This window comes from Acinonyx jubatus, chromosome A1 (genome assembly GCF_027475565.1).
Source record: "Acinonyx jubatus isolate Ajub_Pintada_27869175 chromosome A1, VMU_Ajub_asm_v1.0, whole genome shotgun sequence".
Classification (NCBI taxonomy): domain Eukaryota; kingdom Metazoa; phylum Chordata; class Mammalia; order Carnivora; family Felidae; genus Acinonyx; species Acinonyx jubatus.
Window position 1 is genome coordinate 110053182 of NC_069380.1, and position 13158 is coordinate 110066339.

Genomic DNA, 13158 nt, shown 5'->3' on the forward strand with positions numbered 1-13158 from the left:
TGGGAGTGGATGGTCATTGATGCAATGTCACATTTCCATAAAATTTTCAAAAGGAGGCAAAGGCAAATGTCATTGGATAGGTTCCTTGTTAAAGTTGCACGAAATGAAAAAGATTACATTGAATTACCAGTAGACAGCAGTGATTCCATTAGTGATAGTGAAAGTCGTCCTACACAATAACCCTCCTCCTCTCTCTTGTCTCCCTCACACCAGCCACGAAGGTTTTCAAAGGTAAGTGCAGGTTAATTTGTTTATTTTTCTTTATATTTTGAATTTATTATTTTGTATCATATTACAGTATTGTAATCATTTTTATGTGAATATTTTTGGGTTGTGGAACGATTCATGTGAGTTTCCATGATTTCTTATGAGGAAATTTGCTTTGATATACAAGTGCTTTGGATTACAAGCATGTTTCTGGAATGAATTAAATTATGGTTTTACTGTATATGTAAGGAGGGGCACCTGGGTGGCTCAACCTGTTCAGCATCTGACTTTGGCTCAGGTCGTGATTTCATGGTTCGTGGATTCAAGCCCCATATTGGGACTCTGATCCTCTATCTCCCTCTCTCTCTGCCCCTCCCCCACTCTTGCATACATGTGCATGCGCACTCTCATAAATAAACATTAAAAAAATATATGTAAGGAAAAAATTTAAATACTATGTATTAGAAACATTCATTTTTTCCTTCTATACTTAAGAAATCATTTTATTTAAAATCTTTAATGCACTTTTTTTAAAGGCTTTTTTTGTTTATTTTAGAAAGACAGCATGAGTGGGTGAGAGGAGCAGAGAGAGAGAGAGAGAGAGAGAGAGAGAGAGAGAATCTCAAGCAAGCTCCCTGCTCAGCATGGAGCTCAATGAGGGGCTTGATCACATGACCCTTGGATCATGAGCCGAGCCAAAATCAAGTGTTGGATGCTCAACCAACTGAGTCACCCAGGCACCCCTTTAATGCACTTTTTGATTTTAAAATGCTTATTGTGAAACACACTTACACTTTATATAAAACACATATGCACAGTTTATTTATTTATTTTTAAAGTAATCTCTGTGCCCAGTGTGGAACACAAACTCACGATCCTGAGATCAAGAGTCACATGCTCTACTGACTGAGCCAGCCGGGTGCTCTGCATATGTACAGTTTATTTGTTTGTTTATTTATTTAAAATATTTATCATTTTGAGACTAATGGTCTTTGGCTATTAAATGTGTTAATTGAAGTCAGCTGACGGAGTGACTTTACCATATGCATTTATTAGACTCAAAGATGAGGATTTTCATTGTAAATGCATATTTAAAGAGGAACTTTCAGTCTTTACTGAAAATTATTAATTAAGCCATTTTATATTGTATGGTAAACTGTTACAAGGTAGAATTGTAAAGGCATATGTTTGCAACCGCTAATCTGCTCCAAGTTGTTAAGAACAACATGCATAGCCACCTCTTTTGAGTTAGAGATATCAGATAAAAAGACTCCTTGGCCTATATAGATAAACAAATATTATTAACTAATAGTAAAATCAATTTGGGAGTGGAAGGGCCTTAATGAGAGAAGAATCATACTTGATTAACATAACAAATATGGATGTAGTGAATCTGTGGCTCAAGCCACTTGTCTGTGGCTCAAGCCTTTCTTGTCTGAGTTGACATACTTTACGTTAAACCTAACCTTACAGAAAAATTGAACTTTATGTTAAAATTTGCTTAGAGAGCAAGTAAGAAACAAACAGAATCAAAGGGATACAGGATACTTTACTTCCAGATCAGAAAGAACATATGTATTATCCTGGCAGTGTTTTATTAAAATAAAATCAATGTCCAGTATTTTTTAAAAAAGGAAATAGGAGATGAGACCAGAAAGGAAGCCAGGGACATAGAGGGTCCAACAAGCTAAGATAAGGACTTTGGAAGTTTTGAGCAGGGAAGTTGATACGATCCATGTTTTAAAAAGGTAATACGATGTGCAGGGAATAAATTATAGAGGGATAAGCGTTGCTGCAAAAGTATCAGTTGGTCAAGTGCTTTTCAGACTTTAACTGTGATCTACAATAAAAAAATACATTTTAAATAGTGACCATATATATATATATATATATATATATATATATGTAAATTAAACCACAATATTTGTCTTTAATTACATGTAATGTACTGTGATGTTTGCCATTCTTTTTTATTTATTTATTTATTTTGAGGGAGACAGAGACAGCGTGAGTGGGGCAGAGACAGAGAGAGAGGGAAAGGGAAAGGGAGAATTCCAGCAGGCTCCCAGCTGCCAGCACAGAGCTTGATACGGGGTCTGAACTCATGAAACTGTGAGATCATGACCCGAGCCGAAACCAAGAGTCAGATGCTCAACTGACTAAGCCACCCAGGCGCCCCTATATTTGCCATTCTTAACTAATGTCTTCTGTTTGATGACAAAAAGGATAGTTTGTAACTCATTGATTTTATAAGTCATTTAATATATTGCTACTCACAGTTTGATAAATAGTATTAATCCACTAGTATAAAACATTTTTGTACAATGAGAACCTTTGTAGAGACTCATATAAGATGACTTCTGTTTTGAGAAATAAGTTTTAAGGAAAAATCTCACTTTATAATTGGGTGTTTATGGTACTTTGAAAAATCAATAGCATTTTAACTAATAAGAAATAAAATTAAATATTCTATCATAACTATTTACGAGGTAAAAAATATTTAGTAGCAAATTAGCTAAATTCAGTTTCTTTTTTTTTCCTCTTTTTTTGGGAGTGGAGATAGAGTGCATGCGTGTGCACATGGGGGAGGGACAGAGGGAGAGAGAGAGAATCTTAAGCAGGCTCCATGCTCAGTGTGGAGGTGATGCAGGGCTCGATCTCATGACAGTGAGATCATGACTGAGCTGAAATCAAGAGTCCAATGCTTAACCAACTGAACCACCCAGGTGCCCCTAACTAGGTTTAGTTTAAATAAGTTACAACATCTTTATGAAAAAAGCATGAAATATAGTTGGAAGATACATGTTTGAATAAATGTAGAGATATACCATGTTTGTAAATGGAAAAACTTTATATCATAACAATATCAAGCTATCTAAAACTAATACGTACATCAAATGTGATTCTAGTCATTTTATTTTGTATGTGTAGGAATCTGCATAAAGGGTCTTACATTTTTGTGTGTTTGAAAATTTTCATAATAAAAAGGTTTATAAGAAGGTATCTTACCTTTTTTTTATAACTTCCTTTTTCTCTTAATATTCTTTTTTAAACTTAAAATTTTTTTTAAGTTTATTTCTTTATTTTGAGAGAGAGAGCAGGTGAGCAAAGGAGGGGCAGAGAGAGAGAGAGAAAGGGAGAAACCCAAACAGGCTCCCGTGCTATCAGCACAGAGCTCGAACTCAGTAACTTCGGATTTGTTACCTTGTGAGTGATGTTGCACATGTAGCAGCAGGTGTTGCAGGCAAAGTGCTAGCAGCGCTGTCCCTCCTCCGTGATCATCCCATTCCCACAGCTGAGGCAGAAAAGCAGCATGGCAGCCAACTTTCATATTTCCTTTTGTTGTCTAATTTTAGGGATAGAAATAACAGTTTATTCCTGGGTAGGAGAAATAATTCTCAGGATTTTTTTTTAATATAACAGCTTTAAAGTGTACAGTTCAATGGTTTTTAGTGTATTCACAGAGTTTTGCTTCCATCAGTACTATCAGTTTTATAATATATTTTATAATTCTCAAAAGAAACTTTATTCCCATTAGCAGTTATTCCCCATTCCCTCCTCCACCCAGCCAGGGGAACTGCAAATCTGTCTCTGTGTCTGTGAATTCTCCTATTCCGGACATTTCATGTAAATGAATCATACATTGTACGTATGCCCTTTTGTGACCAGCATCTTTCACTTAGCTAATGTTTTCAAGGTTTATCTGTGTTAAAAAATGTCATCAATATTTCATTCCTTTTATGGTCAAATAATATTCCATTGTATAGATACACCCCTTTTGTTTATCTGTTCATCAGTTGCTGAACATTTGGGTTGTTTCCACTTTTTGGCAATTGTGAATAATGGTGTTATGAACATTTGTGTATGAGTTTTTATGCAGGGTAGGAGTGGAATTGCTGGGTTATACATTAACTGTTTAATACTTTGAGGAACTGCCAAAATGTTTTCTGCTGTAGTTGCACCATTTTACACTTCCACTAGCAATGTATGAGGCTTCCAGTTTCTCTGCATTCTTGTTAACACTAAAATGTTTACTGTCTTTTCATTTTAGTCATCTTACTTGGTGTCAGTGCCATCCTGTTGTGGTTTTGATTTCTATTTCGCTAGTGACTAATAATGTTGAGTGTTTTTTGCATGTACTTACTGGCCATTTGTATATCTCTTTAGAAATATATTTGAATGTCTAAATCCTTTGCTCATTTTTAATTGAGTTATATGTCTTTTTATTGTTGAATTGTACAAGTACCACATGTTGCACTGTATTTTTAGAAGTATTTTTATTGCTTTGTTTGCAAGACTAATTTTTTTCTCTTCTTATTGGAAGGTCCTGTCCAAAATACACTGATGTCTTCACAAGTATCAGTGAGCCAAGGATATAATTCTCAGCTTCCAGGATCCTACCCTCATCTAATACCAGCAAAGACTCTGAATCCCATCTCTGGACAGTCTAACTATGGTGGTTCTCAGACTGTTTCTCCCTTAAGTAATTATCAGGGACCTGGGCAGACTCTTTATAGACCACTTGTGGCTTCTAATCCAGTGACAACTTCACTCCACAGTGGTTCTGTTCCCCGAATGCCACTACCTACTTCTCAGAACGCAGCTGCTACTACATCAATGCCTTCTGGTAGCTTTCTTCCTGGAGCCAGTGTACAACCACCTTCAAATTGGCAATATAACTATCCATCCACAGGAAACCAGACAGACCATTGTCCTCGTGCATCATCCCAATCTCTGTCTGGGAATACAAATTTGACAACTCATCAATATGTTTCTTCTGGGGATCCTTCACTTCAAAACAGCTTCATAAAATCAGGTAAAGTTCTTAATAGGAGTGCTTCATATGTAGAAATGGGAAAATTTTGCTTGTTTAGATGTTTTGTTTTGTTTTTTAATTTTTTTTTCAACGTTTATTTATTTTTGGGACAGAGAGAGACAGAGCATGAACAGGGGAGGGGCAGAGAGAGAGGGAAACACAGAATCGGAAACAGGCTCCAGGCTCTGAGCCATCAGCCCAGAGCCTGACGCGGGGCTCGAACTCACGGACCGCGAGATCGTGACCTGGCTGAAGTCGGACGCTTAATCGACTGCGCCATCCAGGCGCCCCTGTTTAGATGTTTTAATTAACATTTCAAGCCCTGAAACCATATGGAGAACTATTGGTTTTTTAAATCATTGTTAATCTTTAAAGAAATTACTTTTCTAAACTTTGAGTTAACTTAAAATCATGGATTTGCTTCCTTCCTTTGAAAGTATGCTCTGTGTTTCTTTCAGCCATGATATTCAGGGAATCAGATATGCATACAGAGCCACTTCCTTAAGGACTTGCCATTACTTTTTTTTTAATGTTTTTATTTATTTTTGAGAGAGAGAGAGACAGAGTGTGAGCAGGGAAGGGGCAGAGAGAGGGAGGGAGGGAGACCCAGAGCTTGAAGCAGGCTCCAGGCTCTGAGCTGTCAGCACAGAGCCCAATGTGGGACTTGAAACTCACGAGCCGTGAGATCAGAACCTGAGCCAAAGTCGGACACTTAACTGACTGAGCCACCCAGGCACTCCATTGCCATTACTTTTATTAACTGGGTTCCATCTTGTAGTGTAGGAAGCTCAATCCCTCTGATGTGTCTTTGGTCTTGATCTGAAGAAGCTTGGATTATCTTTTTGTTGTAGCTTAGATAGTTTTGGTCCCCAGAAACTGTAGTATCCTGTAGGGGTAGGTGAGAACAGACAGTAGCTTTTCTAGTGAGGAGTGTTATTGAGCAGAACTGCAGTTTTAGAAAACAGTGGGCAGAGATTTATATCTATGTTTTCTTGTAAAAGTTTTATAGTTTTAGTCCTTATATTTAGGTCTTTGATCGATTTGGGAGTTAATTTTTGTGTATGGTGTTAGGTAGGGATTCAACTTCATTCTTGTGCCTCTGGGTTTGCATTTAACCCAGGTCTATTTGATGGAAGGAATGTTGTTTCTTCCAATGAATGTTGTTGGCCCCCTTATTGAAAATCAATTGATCATAAATGTAAAGATTTATTTCCAGACTCTGATTTCTATTCTGTTGATCTATGTCTGTCTTTATACCAGTATCAATTTGATTACTGTAGTTTTATAGTAAGCCTTGAATTTGGCAGGTATAACTCCTCTAACTTTTTTTTTTTTTTAAGACTGTTTTGGCTGTTCTGCGTCCCTTGGCATTTCCATAAGAGTTTTAGTATTAGCTTGTCAATTTTTGCAAAAAAACAGCTGGATTTTTGATAGGGATATCAGTAATTACCTTGTATATGTATTTCTGGGTCTGTATACTACATACACTTCATCAGGCTCCTGGAAATATTTTTCTTAGCCTCTCGTCAGTCATCAGCCCCAATGAACTCATTTTGCATTTTGGCCTATCAAGGTTAAAGCTGCTTCTAGAAAATTAGTTTCTTTGTAGAAATCTGATCTGCTGTTAAAACTCAAATCTTTCTGGTTGCTTTTATTCTTACTCATTTGGCACCATAAGTGAGGGTCAGTCACTTGAAATTAATGAATTTTCACCTTATTATTGATAATTCTAAAAACATTTATTGAATATTATTTTCCAGCACTTTACCAAACTTTTATATGTGGTATCTTATTTAATCTTCACACAGTCTCTTTTACAGATAAGAAATGTGAGGCTTGCATACTTTGCCCAAAGCCACAAGAAAATAGTTTGGGAAGAGATATTATTTAAAATCTGTTAAAGGGGCACCTGGGTGGCTCAGTCGGTTAACCTTCTGACTTTGGCTCCGGTCATGATCTTGCCGATCATGAGTTTGAGCCCCCTGTCAGGCTCTGTACTGACTGTGTGGAGCCGACTTGGGGTTCTCTCTCCTCTCTTTGCCCCTTCCCCACTTGCACTCTTGCTCTCAAAATTAATAAATACATTTTTAAAAATTAAAAAAAAGATAACTATTTAAGAGTACGTGTAGCTTTTCATTAAAAAGGACATCATCAATAATCTGAAATTTTTTTGTCTACAGCAGAAGTCCTCAGGTAGAGGGCTACACCACAGATGTGGTGAAAGAGACATAAGCAAGTGTCAAAACTTATGAAGGTTCCCATATAAGAGAAGGAAAATGGGGTGTCTGAGTGGCTCAGTCAGTTAAATGTCTGACTTCTGATTTTGGCTCAGGTCATGATCTTACAGTTCATGAATTCGAACCCCGCATGGGGCTCTGCACTGATAACTTAGAGCCTGCTTGAAATTCTCTCTCTCTCTGCCCATGTTCCCTGTTCTCTCTGCCCATGTTCCCTGTTCCCATGTGCTCTCTTTCTTACAAAATAATAAATAAACTTTATGGGGTGCCAGGGTGGCTCAGTTTGGTTAATAATCTGGCTTTAGCTCAGGTCATGATCTCACGGCTCGTGAGTTCGAGCCCCGTGTTGGACTCTGTGCTGAGATTCTTTGTCTCCCTCTCGCTCTCCTCCTCCCATGCTCATGCTCTGTCTCTCTCTGTCTCTCAAAAATAAATAAACTTAAAAAAATCAGTAATAATAAATAAACAAACATAAAAATAAATAAATATATATATAAAATGAAAGAAGGATATATAAACTAAGAATATTAACCTTAAATGTATTACTACTCTTTTTTTTTAAGATATTTCTAAAAAATTCCTCATTTTTTACCTTTGTTTTTTCAACACATCATTGGCAATAGGTGCCTGATTATCTGATCTCAAGACTCTGTCTAGGTTATATTGTTTCTAGTCCACATATTAAATTTCTCTGACTTTTTTTTTTTCTAATAGGCTATGTTTTAACATCCTTACATTAACTTTAGGGATCTCAAAGGGCAGGTTTTAAAACTCTAGCTATTAGTGTTACAAATAAGAATTATTCAGTTTGTCAGGCACCTGGATAGCTCAGTCATTTGAGCGTCTGACCCTTGGTTTCGGGTCAGATCATGATCTCATGGTTTGTGGATTCAAGCACCACATTAGGCTTTGTGCTCACAGTGTGGGGCCTGCTTGGGGTTCTGTCTCCCTCTCCCCTCCCCAGTGTCAAAATAAATAAATAAACTTTAAAAGAAAAAAATAATTATTCAGTTTGAAGGGCGCCTGGCTGGCTCAATCAGCGGAGTATGCAACTCTTATCTCAGGTTTCTGAGTTTGAGCCCCATATTGGGTTTAGAGATTACTTAAAATCTTTAAAAAATTATTCAGCTTGACAAAATATCTGTTTTATGAAATGTAGCATATTGTGGTTTCAATTTTTTTCCTTAAAGGTATGAAAAATCTCTATGGTTACTAGTATTTTGTTAAACATTAGTTTGTTACCTCTTTGTGGTCGGATATATCATACATTCTTGCTCATGCTGAGTTGGTAGTGTACCTTGTCCTTTTGTTCCTTTGACTTGTCTGTATTGCCTTGGATATGTGTCACTGTTGCTTTGATAAGAGAGTTATATGGCAGTAATCTTTGTCTTCCCTTGTCAGCAGGGCACTGATTCATCTTGTTGGGGCTACAAGGTTCAATAATACGATCATTTTTCATTTGGCTCTGAAGATTTGAACAATATTGAAGAACCATTGAAAATTTTCATATCTGGGGGCGCCTGGGTGGCTCAATCAGTTAAGTGTCTGACTTTGGCTCAGGTCATGATCTCACATTTGTGGGTTCAAGCCCCTCATTGGGCTCTGTGCTGACAGCTGAGAGCCTGGAGCCTGCTTCAGATTCTGTGTCTTTCTCTCTCTCTCTGCCCCTTCCCTGCTTGTGCTCTCTCTCTGTCTCTGTTTCTCAAAAATGAATACATGTTCAAAATAATTAAAAAAAAAAAAAGAATACAAAGAAAATTTTCATATCTGGGTATCTTTATTCTCGTTAAAAAATACAAGGTTTTACAAAATACAGGTAGAATATTAGCAAAAATTTTTACCTATTTCACTTACAAATTCAGAGGATTAAAAAAAGTCCTAGAATGAAAAAATTAAATCATATTCTTACCAGCCATATTTCATCTTCTTTGTAGACTTTGTTCCTCCTCTGGTAAATGAGCAGGTGGGAACAATGTTCTTGACTTGAATGAACAGGTGGTATGAGTTTTGAAACTTTAAAAACAAAATTTTTTTTAACGTTTATTTATTTTTGAGACAGAGAGAGACAGAACATGAACAGGGAAGGGTCAGAGAGAGAGGGAAACACAGAATCAGAAACAGGCTCCAGGCTCTGAGCTGTCAACAACAGAGCCTGACCCGGGGCTCGAACTCACGGACCGCGAGATCATGACCTGAGCCGAAGTTGGACGCTTAACCAACTGAGCCACCCAGGCGCCCCATGGAACTTTTGATATCATGGAGAAGAGTTTCCCCAAAAGTAACTGACAGTGTTTTTACCCTTATCAAAACTTACTGTCCTGATAGAAAACTGGTAAAATCAAGGCAGGGAGATACAAGGAGATACAAGAACAAATACCATGTTATTCTTAGTTTTGTTTGATGAGTACTTTTTTCTTTTTTTTAATTTTTTTATTTATTTTTGAGACAGAGAGAGACAGAACCTGGATGGGTGAGGGACAGAGTGAGAGGGAGACACAGAATCCGAAGCAGGCTTCAGGCTCTGAGCTGTCAGCACAGAGCCTGACATGGGGCTGGAACTCACAAACTGTGAGATCATGACCTGAGCTGAAGCTGGACACTTAACCGACTGAGGCACCCAGGTGGCCCTAGTTTGATGAGTACTTTTAAACCTCTTGGATATTAGTGTTTTATAAAGCATATACATAAACTTTGTATCGTTTCCTGATTTTTAAGCCTAGGGAATGTTCTTAATACAGTATATTTCAACCATCATTGAAACTAAACTACTTTTTAAAAAATATATATTTATTTTGAGAGAGAGAGGGAGAGAAAGAGCAGAGAAGAGTTAGAGAGAAGGAAAGAGAGAATCCTAAGCAGTCTCCATGCTGTCAGTGTGGGACTCGATCAGATTGAACTGTGAGATCATTACCTTAGCCAGAATCAAGAGTCAGTCAGACGCTCAACTGACTGAGCCACCCAGGTGCCCCAAAAGCAAACTACTTTTTATTATTATTAGCTAAACATTGAACAAGGTACAAATTTGTAATCCCATTCTGAAAGGTTATGGCCCAATTAAAATGAAGCAAAATGAAATAAAACTTGCAGAATTTAGAATAACCACAATAGTTTATAGTTTTAGAAAGCTGTCAACCTAATTGAATTAACTGAATGGCCTATATTAATAGGTTATTAATAAAATTTTATTCATGTTAATTTCTATCAGAATGTTTGACATGACCTTGTTGAAGCTCTATGACCAGGTTATAAAAAGTTAAACAGGGCATTGAAGTGATTTGATGCTTATTTTATATTTATACTACTTTAATAATTGATAAATTAAGAAGCATGTGAAAGAGACTTGGAAATGTGTAAAGCATGCATATAAATTAAGAATTCATAAGCCTGAGCAGGTAACCTGTTTCTGGTAATTTGGTACTGATTTTAATTAAAATGTAAATTTAGAAGTTACTCAAATTTGGTAAAAGGCTGTTTTGCCCTTTTTCTTAAGTATGTAAGTGACTTGTGAAAAAACAATATTTCTGTAGGTTCTGCACCCCCCTTAGTGAATCCACCTCTGCCTACCACTTTTCAACCAGGAGCTCCTCTTGGGCCCCCTCCAACTGGAGGACCACCTCCATTGAGGGTGCTCACTCCTCAGAAATCATCACATAGAGGTGTACCCCAGCCCTCATTTAATTCAGCTGTCAACCAAGAAGGTAAGCAAGGCAAACCAAGTCAAGTCCTAAAGTTTTGACTTAGGTTGGAAGGGTGAATTTTTTTTGAATTCTGTGCATTCAGATAATATTTTTTCCAGAAAATCTAGTTGTTTTGGTTAGGGACGGCCTTCAGGAATTTAGGGTTTAAAAAGGGCTCCTTAGAATTCTACTACCCTGTGCTGGGCTGTTGCCTAGCATTTGAGAACCACTGCTGTTAACTTTTTTGTTGCCATGCAGATTTTAATAATCATGGCTAAAAAGTTAGGTGCCTTTTGGAAGAGGAAGGCGAGAAGAGAACTTTCACTTTTCTGGGCATGGTGTTAGAATGATTCTTTTAATATATTGGCTCTTTTCCATGGAAGCAGTATTTTGATTTCTGCTATTAAGTATTAACAAATATTTATGAACCTAAATAAAAAGTAAAATATGCAAGCATTTTGAAGTTTTATATAAATAATAAAGTGTTTTAAAGCATTGTTTTCAGGTATTAGTTTAAACAATATATTTTGGCAAGTAAGAAAATTGATTTTAGCAATAACCTAACCATTAATAGCAACATGTGGAAATGGGAAAACAAGAAGAGGGGAATAATTGTTGACTATACCCGACTACTGAATACAATTAATGTTATTATTTTTGTTTTTTCTTGTAGCATTTCCTTTTTTATTACTATAGGTAGGGAAAAGACTGACCTGTGAATATTTTGAAAAGAATGGTGTTAACAATGAGTAACAAAATGATAATGTCCCACTGTTTGCCTCATTATAACTTTTAAAATTGAGCTACAATAAATATTTAAAATTTTAACCAACTAAAAATATGCCCAATGTTTTTGTTTATTTTTACACTTTTCCCAAGGTTTTTAGTATCAACTCATGGCTAAACTCATGGTGGCCTTCAGAACTGGAAAGAAGTTAACTAATTTTATTGAAACTATTAAACTTACCTATCTGGTGTTAAAATGATTATTAAAGTTAGCACCTTTGTACTTACAAGCTAGAGGTTGATACTATTCATTAATTTTAGCTTCTTCTATACCTGAGTTAGAGTTCATAAATAGCAGAGGCACCTAGAAATAGATTTTAATTCTTCATAAGCAGATGTCCCTGGCATTTATCTTTTAAGTCTTTAAACTGGGGGGCAGGGAGGGACAAACTAAGATTTTTATTTTATTTTAGTGATTGTTCTCTAGACTAAAGCATTCATTCTTTAATTTATGTCACCTTGAAATTAATTCTAGATTCCATTTTGTTCCATACTTTGAAAAAAAAGGTTTTTTATCCTCATAATTTAAATTTTCTTTAAATAGTATTGATTTGGGTGATTTTTTTTTCAGTGTGTACTGCTCTTTAGAGGTTTTTAATGCTGCTCTTGACTTCTGAAATCTCAGATAGTATATAATTTTATAACGTGCACAAAGGACCATTCATTTTAGAAGTTCATAAAAGTATTTGAAACTTAGATGTGTTCTGTATATTTAAAAACTTGCATTATATGAAATTTTTATTTCAACATTTGACATTTTTCCTGGGCTGTGGATTAAAGTATTTGGAAAGTTACCTTAAATTTCAGATACCAGCCCAAATTTTTCAGAAATTGTAATGATTGTTCTAGTTTGAATATTATTAATAAACTTCCTTTTTTAGGTATTACACCAAATACCAATAATGGATCTATGGTGGTTCACAATAGTTATGATGAAATTGAAGGCGGTGGCTTTTCAGGTGAGATGCTATGAAAGTTGTTTTTGTTTTGTTTTCCTTTGCTTTGTTTTTTTTTTGTTTTAGTATGTGTTCATTATAGGAAACAGTGGAGAAAATTTGATAATCATGTCACACAACAGTACCTCATGTTAGCATTTTTGGTCTCCATACCTTTAGATTTTTTGTTAGTTTTTTTTTCCTTTCAGAATTGGGATCGTGGGCTTTATTATTATGTTACAGCTATAGAGTATTTGTATCAATTAGATCTACTCAAATGTATTTAACCAGTTTAACATTTAATATCTTTTCATTGAAATTGCTTTGAATTAGAATTTTAGTCTGAATATAAAGTTTTGGAAATGATATGGAATTAATCATACCAAGCTTATATAGTCTACATTAACTTGATTTTAATCATTGCAGTTGCTTTGTTAGCAGTGTTTGTTAGCAATGTTTATTTGTCTTACTTTGCAAAATTGATGGATGAAAGTATTAAA

The 13158-nt window shown here is 35.9% G+C and overlaps 1 protein-coding gene across 4 annotated transcripts in view; it reads left to right on the top strand.

Annotated features, from left to right (window-relative positions):
• The window catches only part of SEC24A (SEC24 homolog A, COPII coat complex component), a 70479-nt gene that overhangs the window by 16010 nt on the left and 41311 nt on the right, over window positions 1-13158 (top strand). For 2 of the 4 annotated variants that reach the window (XM_027076661.2, XM_053221138.1), the window contains exons 2-4: window positions 4532-5023; window positions 10788-10958; window positions 12605-12682. In XM_027076661.2, coding sequence (XP_026932462.1) covers window positions 4532-5023; window positions 10788-10958; window positions 12605-12682 — 741 coding nt within the window. The remainder of the gene's footprint in view (window positions 1-4531; window positions 5024-10787; window positions 10959-12604; window positions 12683-13158) is intronic. The other 2 variants (XM_053221134.1, XM_053221136.1) reach the window with 2 other exon arrangements.